At 36.7% G+C, this 26,104-nt stretch overlaps 1 protein-coding gene across 1 annotated transcript in view; it reads right to left on the bottom strand.

The window, feature by feature from the left end:
• LOC122798087 overlaps nt 1-26,104 on the bottom strand; it is a 575,663-nt gene that overhangs the window by 244,082 nt on the left and 305,477 nt on the right. Inside the window, exon 4 of the mRNA XM_044066755.1 lies at nt 4,586-4,731. Coding sequence (XP_043922690.1) covers nt 4,586-4,731 — 146 coding nt within the window. The remainder of the gene's footprint in view (nt 1-4,585; nt 4,732-26,104) is intronic.

Here is a 26,104-nt window from a genome sequence, read left to right as displayed (position 1 = left end):
AGATACATACCAAAGTGGGCATTATACAAAATGATTGCCCTAAGACGGCTTTGTAAAGGGGGACAATAACATCTCTAGATCTAGTCACAAGCAATTTGTTTATAAGCTGTGCAATATATAAAGACTTCATGACTCTGGGCATATGTTGGTCAAAAGTTAGGTCACTGTACACACAAGTTCCCAAATGCCAAACAGGTTATTTCTCAGGGGGTATTGACAATTTGGCAGTTCCCTGGATTAGATAACTTCCCAAAGGATGTTTAGTTTTAATTCATGATTCTGGAATCAGTCATTGTTTGGGACAAATCTTCCTGCATGATGGTTAAGTCATTTGGGGATTCAATAACTGCTTCTAGCTTGCAGTCATCTCAAGCCTAGTTGGCCAAAGTTCTTTGGCATTTCCTTTTACTTTTGAGATTTATATGTCAAACAGGAAAAAGTCTCAGCACTGAAGCCTGGAGGACTGCATTGGCGACTGGTCTCTTTCTAGACGCAACTTCCCATATTTTGATCTCCTGCATCCTGTGAGCAAATTGGCAATCCAGCTAGTGATGTAAGTGTTTGCTACTAGATTATTCATCTTTTGTACTACACCTGAATAGGAGATTGTGTCAAAAGGCTTGGCCAGGTCAAGGTAATGTGGTGTGAACTGTTTAACCTTCATCCATTGCTTTGGTGACAGGAGTAAAGCTTAAAATTTGCCCATGATTCTGAGCCTTTCACACTTTCGCCTGATTCTTAGCCTAAGAGGTTGCAAGATCAGAGCATATGCTTGACTGTCCCTGATTTTGTGTCAGTTTTTTGGTCTGTTCTTCATGTGTATTTTTCTGGCAAATTTATGAGGATTGCAAAACATAAATAATGATAGACGCTTGAGTTTCAGACTTCTAGACTTCATATTCTCCAGAAAATGCAGGCTAATGCAAAACCTGTTATTCTAGCAAAAAAGAATATAAGAACAATGTTATATTTAAAAGCTGTCCCTGATTCTGGGCCATTGATCTTTATCCTGACCCATTAAGATTTTGGCTTTATCCCTTGCGCTATGAGGTTTAGTAGTTTAAATAAGAACTGTAAGCAAAAGCTGTTTACCACTTTCAAGCACGACCTGTTGCATTTTGTATTTGTTCAATTAAATAAAAAATAAGTGCAACAAAAACTGGGCAACTTAGAAAATAACAATAATAATACATAACCTAACTGAAGGCTTAATGTCAGGCAAGAAGTTCTAATAACTTATTATAAGCAGAATAAAAATCACACAGTATATTGTTCTTTTAAATAAACCAAGGTTTCTGGCATGACTAAAAATTTAACAAAACTGGGGCCAACTTGCATTAATAAATAAAATGAGTTAAAGCAAGGAAGAAACTGTAATAACCTCTGAAAACACAGTAACAGCAAAGTTATTCCAGTTTCCTGCCTGCATTAAGTCTTATTTTATCATCATCATCATCGTCGTCATTATTTTTTCTGTTATTACTTCATAAATGACTGCCCAGAATGCACCTGGGTGGGGTGATGCCACTTCAGTTGAGATTCACAATCCACAGAACTGCACTGACATGTTCAACAATATGACTGTTATTAATTATTATTAATTATTAAATAATAGTGAAAAACCATACACTAACAGAAGTTGGAATGAAACAATGATGTGTCAGCTGTAAAAAATAAGTGCTTTCTTTCCTTTAATGTCAAACACAGAACGAAAGTGCTTATTATTTTTGTACACCTGACACTTCATTGTTTCATTCTAACTTCTGATCATTTTGTAGTAAATAGTGCAAAATACCAGAGCTAGATCATGGCTAAATGGGGCCCTAGGCAGGGTAATAGATTAGGACCCCCCCAGAGCATCCCCTCCTGCAGCAATCTCCTACTGCTCCAGCAGCAGCCCCCTCCCCAGCCACTCCAGTGTACCATTACTTGGCTATTTCTCCTCAGTTAACATAAACACCATTCAAACCTGTCAGCGTGCATACTGTTTTCTTATTTACTTCAACAATTATTACAGAAATTGAAATAAAATAGCACAAACACTGATAGCCATTTGCTAAACAAACAATACAGTCTCACAATGAAAACAGACTTAGCATGAGCAGTAAACTTCTCTGCCCTTGAAACTCACATTCACTGAAATGGCATGAAAACCCACATTCATTTTGCATCTGGCCAGTGGAGGACTAAGCTCAGCTCTGGGCAGTTTTCAAACCATAGGCTCCTTATACATTTTTAAGGCCATACATAACACTTATGCATTCTTTGATTCACTTTTCTGATTGTATTAAATCACATTCCTTGTATAATACAGCACCACTTGTTAGAATGTGTTTTAAATTTGCAGTTTTTAAACAAACTTTTAGTAAACAATCAAACAAAATATATGAAGCAGTAATTACAAAACTACCCATTTTAAAAAATGTCAACCATAAAAGGCCACGCAAACTTCTGTCATTACAATTCACCAATATCAGTAAATATGTAAAATCTCAGCAGAAGTAAAAGTCATCTAAATAATTTCACATTAAATGGATCTGTGACTAATGAAGAGGTTGCTGCTAGCAAACAACTTTATATTTCATTGTTTCATCTACAAATAAAGTGCCTGTTGCCCTTGAAGTATAAATTGCCTATGCTACACTAAAAAAAAATGATAAACTAGTAATATTGCAATAGGGAAAGGATGGAAAACTGATGATTGGTTCATCGTACCTACTAGGTAACTCCTCCAAAGGAGGACATTCACAGGACTGTAGCATCCACTCCCTTTAAAGTACAACACAGTACAGTATCAGCGATCCATCTGCATATGATGAGAGTAGAACCCATAGCCTTCAGCATCAAAAGCTAGCATTCTACCTGATGTGGTACTAACAGTATAAATAAACTTGGCATAAGCAGCACTAAACTTCTCTTCCCTGAAGCTCTCAGCTCCTTGTAAATTCCACTTGACACTCAACTAAATCTCTCAACTTCACAGCACAAGAAATCTGGAAAAAGCCAAAATTTATTTAGCAGGGACAAAGGCCCAAAACCAGGGGACACATTTTAGTATTGCTAAAATAAAGTGTTTTGTGTTACCATGTGTTTCCTGAAAGATAGCAAGATTGAAACTTAAAGGGCTATCATTATTTAGTGAATTCAGTTCTCACTGATTTGCCAGAAAACCACACATATTAAGGGGAACAGACCAAAAGTATGAACCAAATATTATGTGAAAATCTGGACAGTCTAGAGCTATAGCCTCAACTCCTTGAATCACAAGTGGTGGCATGGGAAGATAATTCAGGCTCTCGTTCCTTGCACCAAAGGTACAGTGTTTGAGCCTGAGAAACACTAACCATCGGGTATACCTAACTGGGGCATTTTGCACACATACATAACACAGCAGCATTCAGACTGGCAATGCATGGACACATGGTTTCTCCTTAAAGAAGACGCTGCCATCACCACAGAGTTTTTTTAATTGTTGAAGCTGCCATGGAGATCCTAGGTAATTGCCTGGTATTTGTCTATATAACTTAGTACTGGACCAGGCTAGACAATATAGTCTTGCAGCTGTAAAAGTGTGTGTGGGGGATGCTCCTCCCTCTTGGCCTATGATTCCGGCACCCTTGAGGCTGAGCACTAAAACCTGAACTACAGAAAGAAGCACATTAACAGCTCATAGTCTTACTCACCTTTGTTAACTGTAGCCAGTCCTCATTTTACCTAATAATCTGTTTTTCAGGCCACGTATGGTGATTACCTGTGGAGACTCACTCCTGCTGTTATCTCGTCTTGGTATCTCTGTGGGCCTTCCAGTTGTTGCATGCATCTGCACACATGCATGCCAAAGGGGCACTATACTCAATGACTGGCTGAATGATGGATGAGTAAATGTGACTATTTCTGTGCAATATAGAAGGACTTTCTTATAACAATGTACACAAGCTGGTCAAAAGTTAGGTCACTGTCCACATAAGTTTCCAAATTCTGAACAAGTGAGTCCACTCTTAGAAGTGTTTGTTAGTTCCCTAGGGTAGATGTCATCGCAAATGATACAGTAATGAATTTTTGAGCATCTAGATTCAGGCCATGATTATGGCACCAGATATTTATTTGGGACAAATCTTTCTGCCAGATTTTAGTACCAGCAAGATAAGTGCATATCTGGCTATTATGTCAGTGGCATACTTCAAAAATAACCCTAGCTATACTGTTTCTAAGAGGTCTAAAGCTGTCTGACTTCAAATTATTTATGCCATTCCTCTCAAATGTGACAATGTGGTCTCCATTCTTCTGCCCTCTATCCTTAAGATGGTGTAATTCAATTATTGTACCACAGTGCCACCGTGAAAAAAGATATTTGAATACTATGTGGTCACAGCTTAGTAATTTACCTACTATACTGATAACTAGAAGTGTAATAAAGAAAATATATTTTCTTCATTGGGCAGACATTCATTCCATTCTTTGGCATCCATAACTCTTCTTTCTTTTCTTTTTTTTTCTGAGTACAAACAATATTGCAATTTAAACTCATTGTAACTGAAACACAACAGTTATTTTAACAGCCTGTATAATAAAGCATGGTACTTACTGTGTAGGATGCTGATTTTGGTGGCCAAGGCTCTTTTGGAAAAATTAGACTCTTGTCCCATTTTGGATCAGCAGGCTTATGAGTTGTAAGTCGTTCTAAGCGTATATTCTTAGGTCTGATATTCATTGTATGGCACGATTCATTAACTTGAATGGCAAAAGCAGTGTATTAAAACTCAACTCATGCAGTCCTACTGAATAACAAACCTGCAACCAAGTACTGTTGTCATATGTTTACAATGCATCTAATGTATAAGCAGACACTTAAATCTAAGTGGAAGCAAAAAATAATAATAATTATTAATATCAGAAGAAGAAAAAGAAACAAGGAATTAAAGAAAAATATTTTTTTCATTCAAGTAATAGTGGATGCATGAAATGATGGCGGCACAGTTTTCCATGGCATTCAGGCAGTTATACAATAAGGACTACAAAAAGCTGTTAAGCTGTCAAGTTCTGAAGCACTGAAGAGAAAATAAAGCCATTTACATCACAGCACAGAGCAAATGACTCATCTGGTGAAACGTGCAGTATCTTGCTATCTCTTACTGAGCAGTCTTAAGACCCAGTATTGCTCACCACAGAAAGCTCAGCTTTCAGGGCAACAAGATAAGAAATAAATGAAAGGTTTCTGTAGCAAATCTTTCTGAATCAAGAAAAGCATTTGTAAGATAACACATGAATTTTATACACAGAATTAAAGGGTCAGAGCCATAGGTTGTTATAATGACATATGATTTCTGGCAAACACACCCTAAGTGCACCTGACACATTTTATAGCTAACATTCTAAAATTAAGTGTTTTAACTTAAAAATGTAACAATATCTCTCTCTCTCTCTCTCTCTCAAAAGTCTTGTTTTGCTTGTAGATATAAGCACGGATGCATATACTCGTGTTCACAGAAAAAGATTGTTGCAGTCTTTCCACCTCTTGTCTCTGCCCAGATACACAAACACGCACATACGCACGCACACATGCACGCGTGCACACACACACACACACACACACACACACACACACACACACACACACACACACACACACACACAGCTATAAACCTTACTTCCATTTGAGGCATTTTGTTTAATAAATATATGAAAAAAATTATACTACTGGTTGAACTAATGATATTTGTACAACAAAGGTTCAGATTGTTTTATATAAAAATATTCAGACAGGCACTAGAAAGAAAAATCCTCCAGTTGCTTGATGGTTATGGTACCTAAGTCTATGTAATGGAAATTCAGTTCTACATTATAAGAAAGTGCATAAAATTCAGATTTTGAACAACATCCTCAAAGAAAAAAATAGTAAAATGCAGTATGTCACTTCATAGTATTTTACAGAGAGTGCAAGCTGAAGCCAGTTGAAAAATTTCCTATATGTATATGCACACAACGCATGCTGTTATATACATTAATCAGACCTCAAGAGGTTTGTTGTGTTTCTTTTAGTTCGTTATTTAATTCACTAATTTTCCCTATTTTTCTTGTTTTTCTTTATGTAATACATGGAAACAGCAGAGAATATTGAAAGTGCCAGTTTCTGAAAAAGAAGCCAGGTTTGCAAAGGCAAAAATTAGCTGTTTTATGCGTGTGTGTCTGTGCGTGTATATATGTATATATATATATATATATATATATATATATATATATATATATGTGTGTGTGTGTGTGTGTGTGTGTGTGTGTACACAAATATAGATAGGTAGACATGCACAAACACGCACACACACACACACACACACACACACCACACATAACACACAAATACCTATCGCGATGTAAAGGATTTTTGCTTGAATAATTCTATTCATCATTTTTCATATCAGCTAATCATTGCACTAAAGTTTATTGTAAGGTTGAAAATATTCTGCAAAATAAGCAGCTTTGTTTATTATGCAACAATTCTTTCAAGGACTGTTATGTATGAAACATAAAACATAAATATATTATCCTTTTATCTTGATGTTCCATCTGTTAATATTATTTCTGCAGCATGGTATTGGTTGCTGTTAAGTTTTATTGTGAGCTGTCCAAAGTGGGTGACATGATGGGGGAAGATGTACCTATTTAAAGAACATAAGATTATAATATCCTACCTTTCCCTGCTGGATTTTACTTCTATCAAATTGAATGACAGTAATTATAATTATTGCATGTATTTACAATATTTGGACAGTGTCAACATTTTTTCTTCCTCTGGTACTCTCGCTTTTATATTCTTTGTCTTGTTTTCAATATGATATAATTATACTTACTTGGCAACAAAACATTGCTTACATTTAATTATGTTTAAGGCTAGGGATAATTATCTACACTGAACCACCTTCATTCACTTCTTTCTGTCAGTGGTATCAGGTTTCAAGATATTCAAAAGGAATATCATGAACAAACACAGCAAAAATAAAAATCCATAAAGCAATGAAATGCCACTATCCTAGTTCAAGTAGGGAGAGTTGATTGACCTATGAAGGCTAATAAAAACAGGGTACTCTTGGAACCAAAAAGATAGCATATTACTTTGGTGCAGAGCCTGAAAGTGAAAATAACAAATACCAGATGTTTCAAATGGAATTGTTTCTCTCTTCTTTTGATGTATAACGTACAGTGGTGTAAGCCATCTCACCATGACAGTAGATGTACAGATATTAATCATGTGTTGACAGGGTTAGTGGGATCTTTTCAGGGATTAAAAAAGTGGCATTTATATTACTTGGAGAAATTTGGTATTACTGCGGTGGTGGTGCTGCAGTAGCGTTGTCGCCTCACAGTAAGACGTTGTCCTGTTTGATTCTCAGCTAAAGAGTCTTCTGTGTGGAGACATGCATGAATGGGCGCACTTTCGTTGAAGGTTGTGCGTCAGGGCTGGCAATTCGGCACGTAAAAATCTACTGCCAATCATTTGCGGATCGGAGTTCCGCTGTGGCGACCCCTAACCGGGAAAAGCCGAAAGACACAACAATCAGTGAACATCCCCTACTCTTTTCAGTGGGAGCTGTGGGATCTTTTACATCTACCTGTGCTACCACCAACTCAAGCAGACTGGGCCTCAGTTTGACATCCCATCCAATGGGCAACACAGTTAAGATTGCAACCCTGTTGCTGTCTGCAAACACATTAGGTTATTTTAACCAACCTCTCATTTTAGTCTAATCAGACAACTCAGTTGACAGAATGTTTCGAATGTATCATCTTTTTTTTAATCTTCTCGTACTAAATCATAGAAGGTTACAGTCAGTGAATAATGCCAGACATTAGAGTTTTTTTCATCTCATGGTCCAGAAATTATATTGGGAAGGTAGACATTTTGCTCTTTTAACTTTTTTTGTGACTTGGCATAATATTTTCAAAAATGACCAGTTGTCATCTAGTGATTGTCCTCCCTTTGTCCAGATGTCTTGAGCATGGCTGTTGAATGGTATGGCAGCTACTCCACACACATACCCCAATCCATGTCAACTGTTCCTCATTTTACAGAACTCCAGGATTTTGCCTTATACAAACCCTGTCCATCATAACTCATAGATCATTACACTAAATAAGGTTTCATTACATCTTCCTATTTAGAAAATTCTTAAAAAGTAAGGTTGTCTCTATAGCGGAGAAGACTAAGATATTTTTAATAAGATGTTTCAAGCAGCAAGTGTGTGGCACTTGAAGCTATTTTCCACTGTTGTTCTTTTATTTCATTTTTGCATTTTAAGTGACTGATGGTAATATTTAATAGTCATCCCTGTTGTCAAGTATTAGTGCAGCAGACTAATGTTGTGAAGAGTTGTTTGTTGTGTAAGGGATTGAAGGTTTGAAAGTAGGAGGTAGGGTAATTTACTGAGTCATTTTGTTTATTATCCTCCTGGCTCATACTCCCAGTGCTTTACTTCCACAGTTATGGACAAAATAAAAAATTAATTAATGGAAAATGCCCCCAAATCAGGGACACTTCCTAAATGATGGTACTATTAATTTAGAACTTTTCAAAATAATTCCCAGTTTTAGTAAGGAGAGAGCAAAGGTTTGAGAAAACATTTAGGGTATCCTACAATATCTGGGCAGTTTAGAATTATGCTCACTCCTACTGAGCTCAGCAACATTTTCAAGTGTTTCGACTGCACTCAGAGCCATCCAGGTTAAGAGAGGAATATCGTTTTGATTGACTGCACTTGCACTAGCTTTGTACAGTGAGCATCGCTGTTTTTGAGCATCTTTAAAGCATTTATTTAATTTTGAGGCAAAAATCATAATTTCTTGTTTGATGGCTTTTCTGGTTCTGTTTGCTTCCAAAATCACCTTACAGAAGGGCAAATTTGCCAGAAACTTAACTGTTTGGTTATTTGTTGTTTAGTCTGCACTTGAGAGCTACTTTTGTTGTACTTTTACATTAAGAAATTCCAGGATCATTCATCTTGGGGCATGAGGTGTTTACCTAGTCTCTCTGAGTTGGAAAGCACTCCTGAGAGCTCAATATATGACTGTTTATCAGCTGGAGGGCATAGAAGTCAGTTTTTATACTTTTTTTCTCTGCTATAAGTTAAGCAAGTGAGCAGAGCTGCCAACTGCACAATGGCAGTTAACAGTGCCCTGTAGCAAATGGCCATACAGTAAAATTTCCCTACAAAGTTAGGATTGCTTTCCCACCTTTTCTCGACTAGTTTCGACCAGTATACAGGCTTTGCTGTATTCTGGGCTGTGGTGTAGTTCCTGTGTTGTCCATTGCCTTACTTGGATAGAAGGAAGTTTCTTTGCTCACCAGTGGGGAGCCTTGAACAGCCTATCTGTCCCTGAAGGAGTGACCTCAGCACAAGAGCTTGTAGTAATTGGTTGTTTTGGACCATTTCTAGCTCTTTTGAAGTTCCCTGTTTAAAATCCGCATTTGCACGGCTTTGCGTGTTTGTTGCGGTTAAACTTTTTCTGGCTCCACCAAGTCTGCTCTTCAAATTTTCCCTTAAGAAAGCTCTACTCTTATAATAATCAGTCTAATCGCTTTATTATAAGCCTAGCACTTGTTCTCAAAACCTATCTTCTAAGTAAGCACTACATCCACCTACCTTCCCTGTGAGCACCCACTTCCCTTAAAGGCACAGCACTCCCTTATAATACTCTAGCATGTCGAGTGGTAGATTACTAGCATCCTCTCCGGTTCAGCTGGTTAATCTGGGAATCTTGAGACAATGCTACAATTGTCTCATGCACACAGACAACCCTCTCCTCCTCCCAACAAACACAAATACATGTGAGAGATGCAACTATATAGCCAAACTGGAGGCTGAACTCTCTCAACTCAGGACTGGCAAGACCAGACAGGAGGAGAAGGTAACCACACATGCACCAAACCCAGTCCCAAATAAACCTACCACAACTGCAAACCAACCACATAATAGCACAAAGACATACTTGGAGGCTCTAACAAAAAACTTACCAAAACAACAGAGGCTCCCAAAGCAGACACCCAAAAATCCACCACCTCAAAACATAACACAAGCAACACATACTTCAATAAATCAGTGTGTCAAACAATCACAGCCCTTAAGGCCAAACACCATGCCTGATACACTAGTAATAGGTGACTCTATAGTCAGACACAGTGATGTTCCACTTACCAGGCTGAACAAGGAGAGGGTAACAGTGAGCTGCTTATCGGGAGCTAATATCTGCCACATAACACACGCACTCAGGTCCCTCCAAAGCAAGTACAAATATGACTCCGTCATTGTCCATGCCGGCGTGAATGACCTGAGACGTACCTCCCTGGACTACATGAAAAGAGACATAGAGGAGCTCTCTGATTATGTAGCCCAGGCTGGTATGACCCTGACCATGAGCAGCATCTTGCCCTCACCAAGAATGATGCCACAATACAAAGACAAGATGATCAGCTTTAATAATTGCCTCAAATACTGGTGTCATTCTAGGGGGATCCAATGTCTGTCTGCTTGGGATGATATGCTGGACAAGCCACGCTGCTTCGCAAGGGACGGCTTGCATCTGTCACCACTGGGCTTCTGGATATTGGCTAAGGCTCTTGCCTCCCCATAGTGCCTTTTTTAGGCAAGGCTCAAAAGACACACCCACCTCCTTAGAAAACAAAAATGGAAAAAAATTAAGGGTAATGCTGCTCAACGCCAGAAGTCTAAATCTAAAGATGCAGGCTCTCAAAGCACTCCCCAGTATGGAGAACATCGATGTCTGTGCAGTAACTGAAACCTGGTTCAAGGCTCCTGAGAGCACCCCAGCACTACCAGGCTATACCGCGTATCATGCTTTTTGGCCCCAAAACTCGGGCCAAACCAAAAAGGGAGTGGGAGTGTCCATATTCATCATGGACACCCACACCTCCAGGTTAGTGGCAACACATGAAGCATCAGAGACCATCCAGGTGCTACTAACCGTAGGCAAAACTGCTATACAACTGGTAGCATGTTACAGACCACCCTCCCAATCTCAGGAACCCCACTCAGCCTTCCTAAAGACATTGGAGGATATGAATGTCTCACCAAACACCATCATATTGGGAGACTTCAACTACCCTAACATAGACTGGGTGCATTATTCTAGCCCAAACACCCTAGCCCAAAGGTTCCTGGAATTCATAAATTCAAATGCAATGGAACAGCTAGTCACCTCTCCCACAAGGGGAGATAATATACTAGATCTGATCATCACAAACATGGGGACAAACTGCTCCACACCGGAAGTATACCCCTCACTAGTGAGATCTGACCACAAACTAATCACCCTGGATATACATATCCCACCTCCACCCCCAACACAAAAGACTACAGTGAAAAACTTCTCAAAAGCTGACTTTATACTTCTTAAAACTGAGATGGTATCCTTTAAGCCCACTGGGCCAGTGGAAACCACATCCCACAATGCAGAATCCTTCACAAATGCTTTCTATGGACATCTCCAAGAATGCATGGATCATGCAATCCCAAATAAAACCAAGACCCTCTCCACCAAGGGCAGGCGTCCTGTCTGGTGGACCACAGCCATAAACAAAGTGTATAACAGAAGAAGGAAGCTACTGCACGACAGAGCAAAATCCCATAAAGAGAAGGCATCTCCGATCAGCACTAGTAGAAAGCTACGTTCTCTCATAAAAGGCCAACTTTGAGAGAAAAATCGCTATGGACACTAAAGATAACCACAAGGCCTTCTTCAGCTATGTTAGAAACCTGGGCGGAAACCCTCAGATATGTTCAGAGTTAGTTCACAATGACAAAAAATACACTGAACCCACAGATATTGCCAACATTCTGGCAGACAGGTTCAGTGCAAATTTTTCTCCTCCCTCACCCCCAAAAGTAGAAATACTTATCCCAGCTGAATGTAACCTCCCTGTCATCTCAGATGTCCAGGTGAGAACTGCCCTCAGCAAAGCTAAAAACACAGCATCAATGGGACCTGACAGTATCCCGGGTTGCGTGCTAGGTGAACTCCAAGAGGAGCTAAACCCACACATAAAAATGCTATTTAACCTTAGCCTTACTGCAGGATATGTACCTGAACACTGGCGTACAGCAACAGTAGTCCCACTCCACAAAGGAGGCACCTCTACAGACCATGGTAACTACCGCCCCATAAGCTTAACCAGACTGTTCTGCAAAGCTATGGAAAGAATCATTATGGAACTCATAAACAGAGACATTGGGGACTTACAGACATTTGATCCCACCCAGTTCGGCTTTGTAAAGGGCAGATCCTGCCTTTTGAACCTGGTTGACTTTTTCGAAACAGTCACTAGAGCCATTGACGAGGGCAAAGCAGTCCATATAGCCTACCTGGACTTGGCTAAAGCTTTCGACACAATACCCCACTCTGGCATCATAGACAAGCTCAACAGCTTAAATGTAAATCCATATGTCACAAGATGGGTGGCAAACTGGTTAAAGGATAGAACCCATAAAGCCAAAATCACTGGAGCCATGTCAGACTCAAAGCCAGTCACAAGTGGTGTCCCACAGGGCTCTGTCCTGGGACCCCTCTTGTTCAGCATTTATTTCTCAGATGTGAAAGCAAACATGGGAGGGTTGTGGCTGACAAAGTTTGCAGATGACTGCAAACTAGGCGCCATAGTCGATACACCAGCTGACACATACATCCTACAGAAAGGCCTCACTGAAATGGACAACTGGTGCCGGAGTCATGGCCTTAAACTAAATGCCAAAAAATGTATAGTCATCCCCTTTGGGAAAAACAAAGTACCCACAAATTATCACATAGACAGTAACCCACTGAGTACAGAAAAAGTAATCAGAGACCTGGGGACCCAAGTCGATAGTGACCTCTCATTTGACACCCACATTGCCAAAGTGGTTAGAAAGACTTTCTACCTTGCCCACCTTATCATGAAGGGATTCACATCCAGATCAAAGGAGGTCATTGTACCCCTATACTCCTCCCTTATCAGGCCCATGATTGAGTACAATGCCCCATTTGGTATGTACCTCACCTGGCACTTGCAACAGCTAGAGAGACCCCAAAAGTACCTCACCAAGAGGATCAAGGGTCTCCAGCATATGTCATATGCTGCCCGACTAAAGAAACTCCAGCTCTATTCAGTAGCATACCGCCTGCTCAGAGGTGATCTGTGCCTGACGTACAAGGCCATGTCCAATCAGGAATTGATGGACATGCTCCACCTCAAAAAATCCAAATCCATCAGAACCACGAGAGCTAAAGATTTAAACCTCAGCACAAATATGAATAGGACATGCTGGAGGGACAGATTCATAACTCAGAGGCTTCCTATACTCTGGAACAGAATCCCAGTTCATGTTAGGCAGAGCCCCTCACTGACTCTCTTCAAGAGAAATCTTGATGAGTGGATGGGAGATCGTAGGTTTACCACAGGGGTCATCTCTGTTATCACTACTAGACAGAGGCACAGTAAACTAATTATATTATGTAAGGGGGTCTTCACTGTGTTACTACTAGACAGAGGCACAGTATTCTAAATCTATTCTGTACACTTTTGTACCATTACATGGGGTGGCAAAAGCCACATCACTATGGCTAGGCTTATAAATGCCCCAGGGCAGATAGCCTAGTACCAAACTATGAAACTATGGCATTCCATATCTCATTGGGCTATATGAAAAGAGACATAATGGATTTCTCAGAGTATGTGTCACAGACAGGTTCAAATCTTGCATTGAGCAGCCTTCTACCTTCACCGAGGATGATTCCAAAGTATGAACATAACCTGATTAATTTTAATAATTATCTTAGTGTCTGGTGTCACTTTAAGGAGGTTCAATATCTGTAAGCAATGAAGGATATGGTCAACAGACCACATTGCTTTGTGAAGGATAGGCTGCACTTGAACCCCTAGGCTTTCAGATATTAGCTAAAACTTTACTTACCCCTTTGAGCTTTTTTAAGCAATGCCGGAAAAAAAAAAAAACTCCACACCTTAAAGCCCTCCTTACCCTGGAAAATGTAGACTTGTGTGCTGTGACCAGTATTTGGTTTAAAGCTATAGAAAGTACCCCAGCAGTGCAAGGCTATAGTCACTTCCACACATGTAGACCAATGACAGAAAAGACTGTTGCCAAAGGTGGAATTGTCTTGGTCTATGTTAGCAACAAGCATACCATGGAGCTCATCCACTTGCAAGTCACCATAGACAAGGTCCATCACAATATCATGGCTAGCTAGAGGTCACCATATATGACTGAGAATCTCACTTCTCTTAACTAAACCTACTAGACATGCTCACCATCCAACCAAACATCCTACTCATCACTGACTTTAACTACTGCTCTACAGACTGGGAAACGTACACTGCCTCAAGCTCACATTTACAATGCTTCGTAGGTTCAAAGGTAAATACTAGGCTATCAGCCTGCAGACAATCAGAAGCCTATCCGATAACCAGAAGTCAGAATCAAACCCTGCAGCTTGTATCTGTGAGGTAAAGACTTTAACCATTATGTCACGTTCACTCCGTTCCTGAACTTTATTAACAGAAACACCCTGGAAAACATAGTGCATGCTCTAATGAGAGGATCAAATGTATTGGATCTGGTACTCACCAGCATGGGAGAGCACTGCACCCCCCCACCCCATGTCAAAACCTCTCTAGTGAGATTCAATCAAAAGCTGTATCATTTGAAGTAAAACAACCTAGAAGACCCAGCTAAACCAGCAAGAGTTAGGAACTATTCTAAGACCAACTTCATCCTATTAAGTGACAGTTTGTCAAAATTCAAGGCTCCCCCTAATTCTATGATCGCAATCAGAATTATTGACAGAGTCCCTGTACAAACATGGGAACTGCTGCACAGAAGCTGCCATACCTACCAGACGTAAACCCAAAGCAAACACTAAAAAGAAACCCCACTGGTAGAATCCTCACCAAAACAGGGTGTATAATAAAAGAAAAGAAAAAAAAAACTCATGACCAAAATGTGGAAGAACAACTCCCTTAAAGACAAGTGCTCTCTGGTAAAATAAATAAGAAACAAAGAAATCTAATTCCAGCAAGGCCAACTACAAGGTCAGGATAGCCTCACAGGCAAAGGACAATCACAAGGCATTCTTCAACTATGTCTGGATCCTTAAAGGTAACACAGAGCAGTGTGCTAAATTGGTGGTGAAGTGTGCCAACTTCGTTGATCAGGGTGACATAGCAAATGTACTGGCTGTTAAATACAGCTTAAACTTAACCCTCTACTCTTCCTATCAGCTCATCCAAGTGGAATTCCCTCCAACATACTTCCCCCAACTATTAGCAGGTATCAGGTGCTGACAACACTCAGTAAAGCCAAGAACACTGACTTTATGGGTCCCAACAACATCTCCAGTTGCCTCCTAAATAGTCTATAACACTACCTGTCAGGACCACTTGAGGCACTCTTCAACTACAGCTTAAAAATAAGCTACATTTCAAGTGAATGGATGACCGCAACATTCAGTCCCGTCCACAACTGCAGACACTCAACTGATCCAGCGTTCTACAGACCCATCAGTCTAACAAGTCTAATATTCAAAGCCATGGAATAAATCATCATGGAAATAATAAACAAGGACGTTGGCAATATACAGACACTGGTGCCATACCAACTGGGCTTTGTTAAGGGAAGGTGGTTCCTTCTTAGCCTGGTAAACTTCTTTGAGAGAGTCATCAAGGCAATGGAAGAGGATAAAACAGTGCAAACTGTGCATTTTGACCTGACCAATGCATTTAATACAATACCCCACTCGAGCACTGTTAATAAGCTCTCTGAGCTATGCACAAACCCCTACATAACTCACTGGATTGCCAGCTGGCACACAGACAGGTCCCAAGAAGTCGGGATCAGTGAGACCACCTCCAACAAAAGACTGGTCACCAGTGGATTATGCTACATGCTAGGCCCACCTCTTTTTAGCATCTACTTCTCAGAAGTCAAGACTAACATTCAAAGCCTCTGGCTCACCAAGTTTGCAGACGACTGTAAAAATCAGAGCTATTATAGATTTTCTCCAAGACACCAACATCTTGCAAGAGAGTTTAACACAGACAAATGATTGGTGCCAAAGCTATGGCCTAAAACTCAATGTCAAAAAGTGTATTGTAATGCCCTTTGGTAAACTGTCAACCCAAATTAATTACAACATTGATAAATCACCCCTAAGAGTTGATCCAGTAGTAAAGGATCTGGAAACACATATAGAAGTAATCTGACCTTTGACCAATGCATAGCTAAGATAGTAAGAAAATCATTCTATGTCTCCTAACCTTTGGGTAAGGGTATGGTATCCAGATCCAAGGAAGTCAATAGTACCATTCTAGTCGGCCTTTATCAGGCCCATTGTTGAGTATAATGTCCTCCTATGGCATGTACCTAACTAGACATTTGCAACAATTTGATTGCCCACAAAGCTTTCACACTAGGAAAATTCAGAGCTTGAATACCGTATCTTACACTGATGGCCTAAAGGCTCTGTATCTGTATTCACCTCCTACAGATATTTGCCTCCTACAGACTGCTGAGAAGGGATCTTTGCCTGGCTTACTAGGGCTTCCTCAGAGTGAGCCCTGATGGATTTGTTGCACATGTGCAAAACAGACAGCACCAGAAACATTAGATCCAGTGATCTGAATTTTGCTTGTGACATAAACAGTACATGCTGTAGAGACAGATATGTGTCCCACAGGATCTCTGCACTATAGAATAGGGTCCCCATCCATGTAAAATAGAGATTATTCTTGTCCCTATTCAAATAAAACCTTGACAATTTAATGGGAAATTGAAAATTTAACATGGGTTTGGCCCTCATGTCCCTTATGGACAGAGATCGTCAATAAGAAAAGTATTATCCTAACACCCCCCCACAAATCCCACAGTTACCTCCTACTAACATGCCCCATTGTATAGATCTCCATGATACATTGGATCCAAACAGGTTTGGGGTTGTGCAGCCAGATTTGTAAGGGCTCTGGTAGTCATTAGCCTAGTAATAACCTATGAATCTATGAACGTATGTCTCCACCCTGTATATCATTCTTCCTACAAAACTGTTGTTCTATTAATATCCCTGGTGTTTAGTGTTTTTTACCCTAAATATTGCAGCATTTGCTCATTAGTCTTGGGGAGTTTAGAGCTATAACACCCCACTGCACTCATATATTCACAAATTCCTGCTGACATTCAGCCTTCCCTCACTCAGTTGCAATCAAAGACACATTCACCCATTCACTAGCATAGACACACAAACACACAAATACACACACACTACCCCTAACTAATTCATCTACTGTGACCACCCAGGTTGACACACAGTCTCACACACACACACACACACACACACACACACACACACACACACACACACAGTCACCTGAGACCAGTCCTACCTCTGCATATGCTCACACATGCATCCATAGACATACATACTTGCTCCCACTTCTACCACTACTTATCTGCTTAACACTTGAGCACTTACCTCTAATATTATCTCATGCATTGAAAGTAATGGGTAAAGGCAAACTTTCAGTTATGTTCATTACCATGACTTGCTGCGCTACCTTAAACGGCTTTCTCTAAGCCTCCCCTCTGCTTAAATGCCTCACTGCATGTATTTCTAAAGGACACTATGTGGCTATTTAGCATAGGCCATGCCCCCAAAATGCCTCATCAGCATTTACAGTAGGCCATCTATACAGCCCACTGTGGTGTTGCATCTCTTCATGATACAGTAATGTGGTAAGGCTGTCTCCAAATCAGAAATGGTTACAACCAGTGGTAAAAAGGGCCTATTACCTGTGGGATGCATGGCTAGGCTTGTAAGGATCCTTGTGATCATTAGCCTGGTAATGACCTACTGACCTGAGGACCTATGCCACCACCCCTACATGTCTTTCTTGCTGGAAAACTGTTCTTTTAATATCCTGAAGCCTTTCTAAATCCCAAGGGTCTGTCTTGTGAAAGAGATATGCCACTTTCTTTTCAGTACTAGATACAAACTAATGATTTTGGCCCATTAATCATCTCCAAGGTATGTACATAATATATATCAAGGTGGGTTCTTGATGAAAGTGAATAACCTCATCTATTTTGGTCACATGTAATAGTCATTGACCTGGTGCAATAGAACCCCACCCAACCACTTGCTTCCAGCAGCAGCACCACCACCCTGACGACCTTCACTTTGAAGCCACTAGCAACTACTGACAGATGCTATATTAAAAGTCTGGACTATCAAAAATAGACAAGGAAATAATCACTCATTTTTTTTCTTTTAGAGCAGAAATTAATTATGCTAATGGCTTATTGTCAAACCTGACAAAATAATAGCTCCCAATCAGTTAAGTAAACAAAAGCTTGAGAGACACAGCTGAAAACTGTAAACATTAAAGAAAGGGCAAGAGCTATAGGCTATGATTTGGAAACAAATAGTTCACTGGGTTAGGTAAATTGCATGGCCTGTGGAGGCATGCAGGACGGGGCTAATTCAGAAACACAAGTAGCACCATCACGCACGCATGTACAATTGCACAGTCTGAATATCCTAATGACCATCCAATGATATGGAAATTATCAATATTATGCTAATGAGTCCCACATATTGCTGCATGATATCAAGGAGATGGTGTAATAAGTCTCAGTAAATAATATGTCAGAGTGATTCAGAAACATTAATATTGTGCATTCAGCCTGGGCAACCAGCAAGTTTCTAATGCAGAATTTCTTTTTTTTTTTTTTTTTCAAAACAAGTTTATTGTTTTAACATATAAGAGAAATATCATAACAATTTTATACAAGTAATTAAAAATAGGTATTATTATAATATTCAACAAAACAACTAAAGTATTTACAAAGACATCCACTACAATCAGATCAATTAATTAAACTAAAATATCATGCTATTGAAATTAAAATTTTTTTAACAAATTTTGTAAATTATCCCATACAATAAAATAAGATGTTTTTCTGTTTGTTCTAGTCCTAATTGTGTTTATTTCCATATGGCACACTATATTCATAACATTTTTAAATTCATTGAACGAAGGAGGTGTATCTGAAATCCAATTTCTAGTTATTATTTTCCTAGCCACTGCTAGAATAGACCATAACAAGGGAAGCTTAACCTTTTAACACTTTGAGGTACAGGTGTGTTGAATAATATAAGAGATTTAGAAATAATGAAATTATCTGTAAAAGAGCCTGCAAAAATTCATTAATTGACTTCCAGTATTCTTTCAATTTTATACAGTCATAAAACATATGAGCCCAGTCAGCATTAATTTCTACATTACATCTCTTACATAGATTATCTTTATTATTTATTTTATTCATCATCAAAGGTGTATAAAAAGATCTATGTAAAAATTTCCATGTATAAAGTCTCCAGACAATGGACGACGTAGTTCTATAAGCAGATTCCAATATATATTGTTTATCTTGTTGATTTGGTGGGTCCCCATTAATAGAAGTGAAATAATTCCAGTATGAATCTACACTGTAAAAAGTTTCTTGTCTGATAACTTTATGTATGTATGAAAGTTTACCTTTATCAGAAACTTTATGTTGTAAATTTAATATCAAGTAATCAATCAGTGTTGGAATAGATTCTTTAACAGTTATAGACATTAAATCTATTTTATTAATGAGATGTTGTCTAAAGGTCTGAACCTCTAACCAGCAAGTTTCTCTTAGATCAAATTCTTGTTTTAAGAAATCTAGATTTTTAACTTTATTATCAGATATCAACTGATACCAGTACTTTAGATCATTATCTATAGCTAAATGAGTTCCTTCAGAAGTAGATGACAAAAGCATACCCTGAGTATACATTATAGGAAATACAATAAAATTCCATTCCCTATACTTAGGGTGCATGAATATAAAGTTACGATAACTAATAATAATATTTAATGGGTAACAAACCATATGTTTAGGTGTAATAGATGAAGTACAAAATTCCTTTAGTAACCATAACATGGAGTTATTTACAATCATATTTTTATGTGTTAAGGAGATTTTCATAAAGTGTATACTAATTAGCTCCCAATAATCTTTCCATTTTGTGACATATGACTGATCTATTAATAAAGTAATAACTTTTACAATAGAAGAGATAGTATATAAATTAAAGTCTGGAAAAGAAATACCCCTTGAGACCAGCTATTAGTATGTTTCTTTAATGCAATCCTAGGTCTATTAGGTGCCCATAAGAAATTTAACATTAGTGTGTTCAGTTTCTTGATAATTATTTTTGTAGGTGGAAGTATTATTGATTGTATTAAGTATAAAATCTTGGGGAATATTATCATTTTAATAATTGTAAGTCTCTCCTCCATAGTAAAAATCATATTATTCCAGGTATTAAAAAGATTTTGTATATTAAGAAAACAGGTATTATAATTATTATATATAATAGATTTAATATCTTTAGATAGTATTATACCTAAATAAGTTATCTGACCTGAATTGGGTACATATTTAGTAAAATCACTAATGAGAATATTTTTTGTGTATATATAGGTAGTATTTTAGTTTTTCTTCATTGAATATTAAACCAGAAATACTTTTAAAATTCATCATGTTATCAAATAGAGACTGTATAGAAGAATTAGATCCTGCTGATGTAATTAGAACATCATCTGCAAAAGTTGAATTTTGGATGTTGTATTTTCATCTATTTCAAAACCCTCTATGTCAGTACTGTTTCTGATCAAATTAGCCCAAGGCTCCATTACTAAAGTGAATAATAGTGGAGAAAGTGGACATCCTTGTTTTGTACCTTTAAGAATGGGTATTTTTTGTGAAACATATGTTCCTACCTTAATATAAGCCAACGTTCCTTTGTATAAATGTTCAATTAGATTTACAAATGCATCCGAGAAGTTTGTGCACTTCATTAAGGTAAACAGATAGTCCCAACTTACTGAATCAAATGCTGAACTTATATCAAGACTAATAAGTGTTAAATCTTTCTTTTTCCTATTTGCAAAATCTATTAATGTTAAAGTTCTTCTTATATTATCAAAAGTATTTCTATTTACAATGAAGCCTGTCGGATCTATATCTATAATGCCGGGGATGATTGTCTTCAATCTATCAGCAAAGATATTCATAAACATTTTATAATCAACATTAAGTAATGAGATGGGCCGATATGAAGAACATCTAGTTGGATCTTTATTAGGTTTTAAAATTGGCGAAATAAATGTATATTGCCAAGATGGGGGTTATTAACTCAGTTTGGGCCAAAATAAAACCTTATGTATTAATGAATATGTATTTTTAGAAAGGATTTTATATATCTCTGGTATAATACCATCATTACCCGGTGCTTTGTTTGATTTAAGCTTATTTATTTGTGTAATAACTTCTGTATATGAAATACTCTTGTCCAATAGTTTAATCTGTTGTTTATTAAGCTTTTATTCATATTTGTGGTTATAAACTCCTTTATTTTATCTTTAGGTTCCATGTTAATATTATTATGGTTAATTTTGTGAAAGTGATTTCTAAATTCATCTAGTATTTCTGGTATACTAGAAACATTCTTCTTTTCCTTAGAGAAAAGATTTCTTTTATATGGTTTTGTTTATTCAACCTTTTTGTTTTATTTTTAAGTCTATGTAAGTATTTGGGGCTTATTGAATAAGACAAAACTTGTATTTCTCTAAAGTTATTTTAACTTTATGAGTTAAAATTTCTTTGTATTTCTCATTTAGTTTGTTTCTTTCTTCAATAACTTTCTTGTCCATAATATTTTCTTTATTATTATGTTTATAAGAGTCTAATTTACTTTGAATATCTAACAATTCCTTATCCCAAGATTTCCTTTTATTATTATACCATCTGATACTTTGTCCATATAGATATGATTTTAACGCATCCCAAACATAAACAATGGAGACTTCAGGAGTGTTATTTATGTCTAAAAAATGTTTTACTTCTGAAAGTATATATTCTTTATAGTCTTTTAGTTGAGCTAAGTATGCTGGTATCCTTTTGATCTGAACATTATGAGTATTTTTATCATGAATTCAAAAACAATTGAATTATGATCAGATATAGGACATGAAATGATTTTGGAATTAATTAAATCTGTTACCATCTGGTTAGAAATAAAGACCCTATCTATTTTTGAATAAGTTTTGTATCTGTTAGAAAAAAAGGTGTATGGTAATGATTTTGAATCTATCTGATTATTAATATCATTCAAATGATAAGAATTAGCAAAATCCTTTAAATGTTTTGCATTAGATGTAATTCTTCTCTTTCCTATAGTGGTAGTATCACTTTCATGTAGTATACAATTAAAGTCACCAGCTAAAATAATATCTCCTATAGAGAATGATATGATCTTATCAAGATGATATTTCACTGTATTAATACCAATTCCAGGTATCCAATATACATTAATTAAAGTGTAAGTCTTCCCATTAATTTGCATTGTAACCATACAAAACATTCCTTTGTCATCCTGATAAGACTTAATGGTTTTAGGAATGGGCATACTTTTATTCCATAAAATAGCCACTCCTCTTTTTTTCTGGGTGTGCTCTGAACTAACCAATACTGTATATTTGTTTGTGGCTAGTTTATCAATATCTTTTTTCAAGAGATGGGTTTCTTGTAGGAAGACTAAGTTGGCCTTATGTAAATGAATGTATCTTATTAGGCTTGCCCTTTTACATGGATTATTCAATCCATTAATGTTTAAAGAAATTCCTTTTAAAGATGTCATTTGGCATTTTTAAAACTTAAGAATCTTATGATCAAAATAACAAATAACAAGATAAGTAATGTTACATCTCCTCCTTTATGTGTACCTTTAAATATAGCTGTATTTATTGAATCTCTTATGGGATTTCGTATAGGATTCAATTTTGTTTGTAGTGACAATGAATGTACAAAATATATTGTGGATGTCAAAACTATATACAAATAACAATGAACAAATGAAAATAATGTAAGGATTAAACCTTGCATCCAGCCTGGAGTTGTAAACTCCAACTTAGAGTAGTATTTACCACACAAGTTAACCCCCTACCCTAAGCAGCAGTACGTCAGCTACCACCTTATCAATTTAATACTAGTTATATTTAACTGAAGTTAACAGTTTTCAATTCAATTATCTAGCAAGACAAGACTACACATTTGGTAAAACAGCATCATATAAACTAAAATAAACCTTTTTTTTTTTTTTTTTTTTTTTAAAAACTGTTCATACTACTATATACATCCATGTAATATAAAACACTTGTATGCAAATAGCATTCAAATAATCTTGATGTTAGAAATCAAGAGGAGAGAAAAATAAGTTCTAACATTCATTTAAATCAAAAACTTTGGCTAATATGATTCAGACATTACATATATTAGGATGCATCTATTTTCTGTCATGTAAATACAGTTAACAGCTTCCAAAAAAAAAACCTTGAATTGCTTGTATATGAGCATTTACTCAAACTCATTATTGCCAATAGAATAAAATATTGTATTCATAGAAATTGTTATAAATCATACTTCATAGTTAAGCAGATTCTCAGAAACATTTATATACATATCTACATACACACACATATACACACACACACATATATATATATATACATACATACACACATACACACACTTATACACATATACATATATATATATATATATATATATATATATATATATATATACACATGCATACACACACACACACACATACACATGCACATACACACACACACACACACACACACACACACACACACACACACATACACACAAACACACACATACACACACACACACACATATATATATATATATATATATATATATATATATCTGATCTCACTGAGTTGTATCTTTACTGAGCACCATCTTACATTGCTGTCCCTTCAATAAATCTGTCTGCTTTATACAAAATAATGCACAGCAAACACATTTTAGTAACCAGATTTTACAAACATGCTATACTACTACTTTAAAATATATCACATGACAATTTCTTCCAGTATAGAGTTATAAAATTATTTATGCTTGTCAATCAGATGAATTAAATGAGTTATACTAATGTATATGTTTGGGACATAGGTTTTTAACACATATTATTAATCTGCTATTCCTGTATCTGTGATGTGTCAGTGTGATATCTAGGTCAAAGGTGAGACCAGCTGCTTTCAGCTTCTCTGTGAGAATTCTGAGAGTTGAAGCTTTTGAAGTAGCTCATGGACACTGTGCATGAGACAGCCCACATCCCAGATTGTCTCTCTTAACATTTTGGCGGGAAACTTATTAAAACTAGTGACAAACATTCATTTAGCAGTGTAAATGCATCTAAACATGACAAAACCTTCACAATGCATTCTACAGGTTATTACAGACTCTATGTAAGTGAAATCAAGCCCAAAATTATTAATAAGTAACAAAACTCAACATTTTTGTCCCAACTCAACTCCTATGTGAATCTTATTATTTACTGTGTCTATATGATCAAATGTATTTCTATATATTAATAAAGAAAAGAAAAAGAGAGTAGAAAGTAAAAGGGTGTAAGGCAGAAATAAAAAAAATGTAAGAGAAAGCTATAAGAAGTATATACAATAGAATATTACTTACTGTTTATATTAATAGAGTTAAAAATAAAACATATTATTTACTATTATTTAGTTCTAATTATTATTAGTTAAAGCATGACAGATTATTTACAAACAAGCATAAGCAGTGTAATCAAGAAAGTATAATTAGGTAGTATCATTCCTGTATCTGTGATGTGTCAGTGTGATATCTAGGTCAAAGGTGAGACTAGCTGTTTTCAGCTTCTCTGTGAGAATTCTGAGAGTTGAAGCTTTTGAAGTAGCTCATGGACACTGCGCATGAGACAGCCCACATCCCAGATTGTCTCTCTTAGCATTTTGGGGAAACTTATTAAAAACTAGTGACAAACATTCATTTAGCAGTGTAAATGCATCTAAACATGACAAAACCTTCACAATGCATTCTACAGGTTATTACAGACTCTATGTAAGTGAAATCAAGCCCAAAATTATTAATAAGTAACAACACTCAACATTTTTGTCCCAACTCAACTCCTATGCAAATCTTATTATTTACTGTGTCTATATGATCAAAAGCATTTCTATATATTAATAAAGAAAAGAAAAGAGAGTAGAAAGTAAAAGGGTGTAAGGCAGAAATAAAAAAAATGTAAGAGAAAGCTATAAGAAGTATATACAATAGAATGTTACTTACTGTTTATATCAATAGAGTTAAAAATAAAACATATTATTTACTATTATTTAGTTCTAATTATTATTGGTTAAAGCATGACAGATTATTTACAAACAAGCATAAGCAGTGTAATCAAGAAAGTATAATTAGGAATAGCATTTGAAGAACATATAAACTTTTAAAGGAAAAAAAATGTATCAAATTACTGACCTTATTTTTCCTCTTCAGAAAGAGAAACAAGTTAAATCACAGCTTGCCATTAAATCTCCAGATATTTTGACTAGTTATGAAACAAAACATTTCTTTGCACACAGAGAATAGCTTTGATTAAATCTTTTTCAAAATATTTGTTGCTTCTTGGAAATGCAGGAACTATATTTAAAAAGATTAATAATAAAATAAAATGATGAGAGAGAAAAAAAACATAGTACAAATCATTTGTTTTTTAGTCTCTTCTTCTTCTCTGAAGTCTTCCACGAAGTTTCAGTTGCCAGTCTCTTTAACGAAGAACTAGCCCATTCCATTTCTTCTATTTTTTCCAAAATCTTATTTTTTTTGATAAACAGTAAAGCAGAGTCTAAGTCATCGAAAATTTTAGGACCATCAGGGAGGAAGATTTTAAGCTTGGCAGGAAACAGAAGGTATGTTTTAAACTGTGCTTTTTAAGCTCCCTTATTAGTGGCAGAAAAACTTTTCTTTTAGCTAATACCATGGAAGAATAGTCATTGTCAAAACGCACAGTTGTTTCATTAATCTTAACAGGAGCTTTAGCCCAAGCAGATTTAAGAACCATCTCTTTATCAAAAGATGATAGAAATCTAACTATAACTGATCTAGGATAG

The sequence above is a fragment of the Protopterus annectens genome, chromosome 3.part1 (assembly GCF_019279795.1).
Source record: "Protopterus annectens isolate FY-2018-M chromosome 3.part1, PAN1.0, whole genome shotgun sequence".
In the NCBI taxonomy this organism is placed as follows: Eukaryota; Metazoa; Chordata; order Ceratodontiformes; family Protopteridae; genus Protopterus; species Protopterus annectens.
Note: the sequence above shows the minus strand (reverse complement) of the source record. Positions and strands in the feature narration are given on the sequence as shown.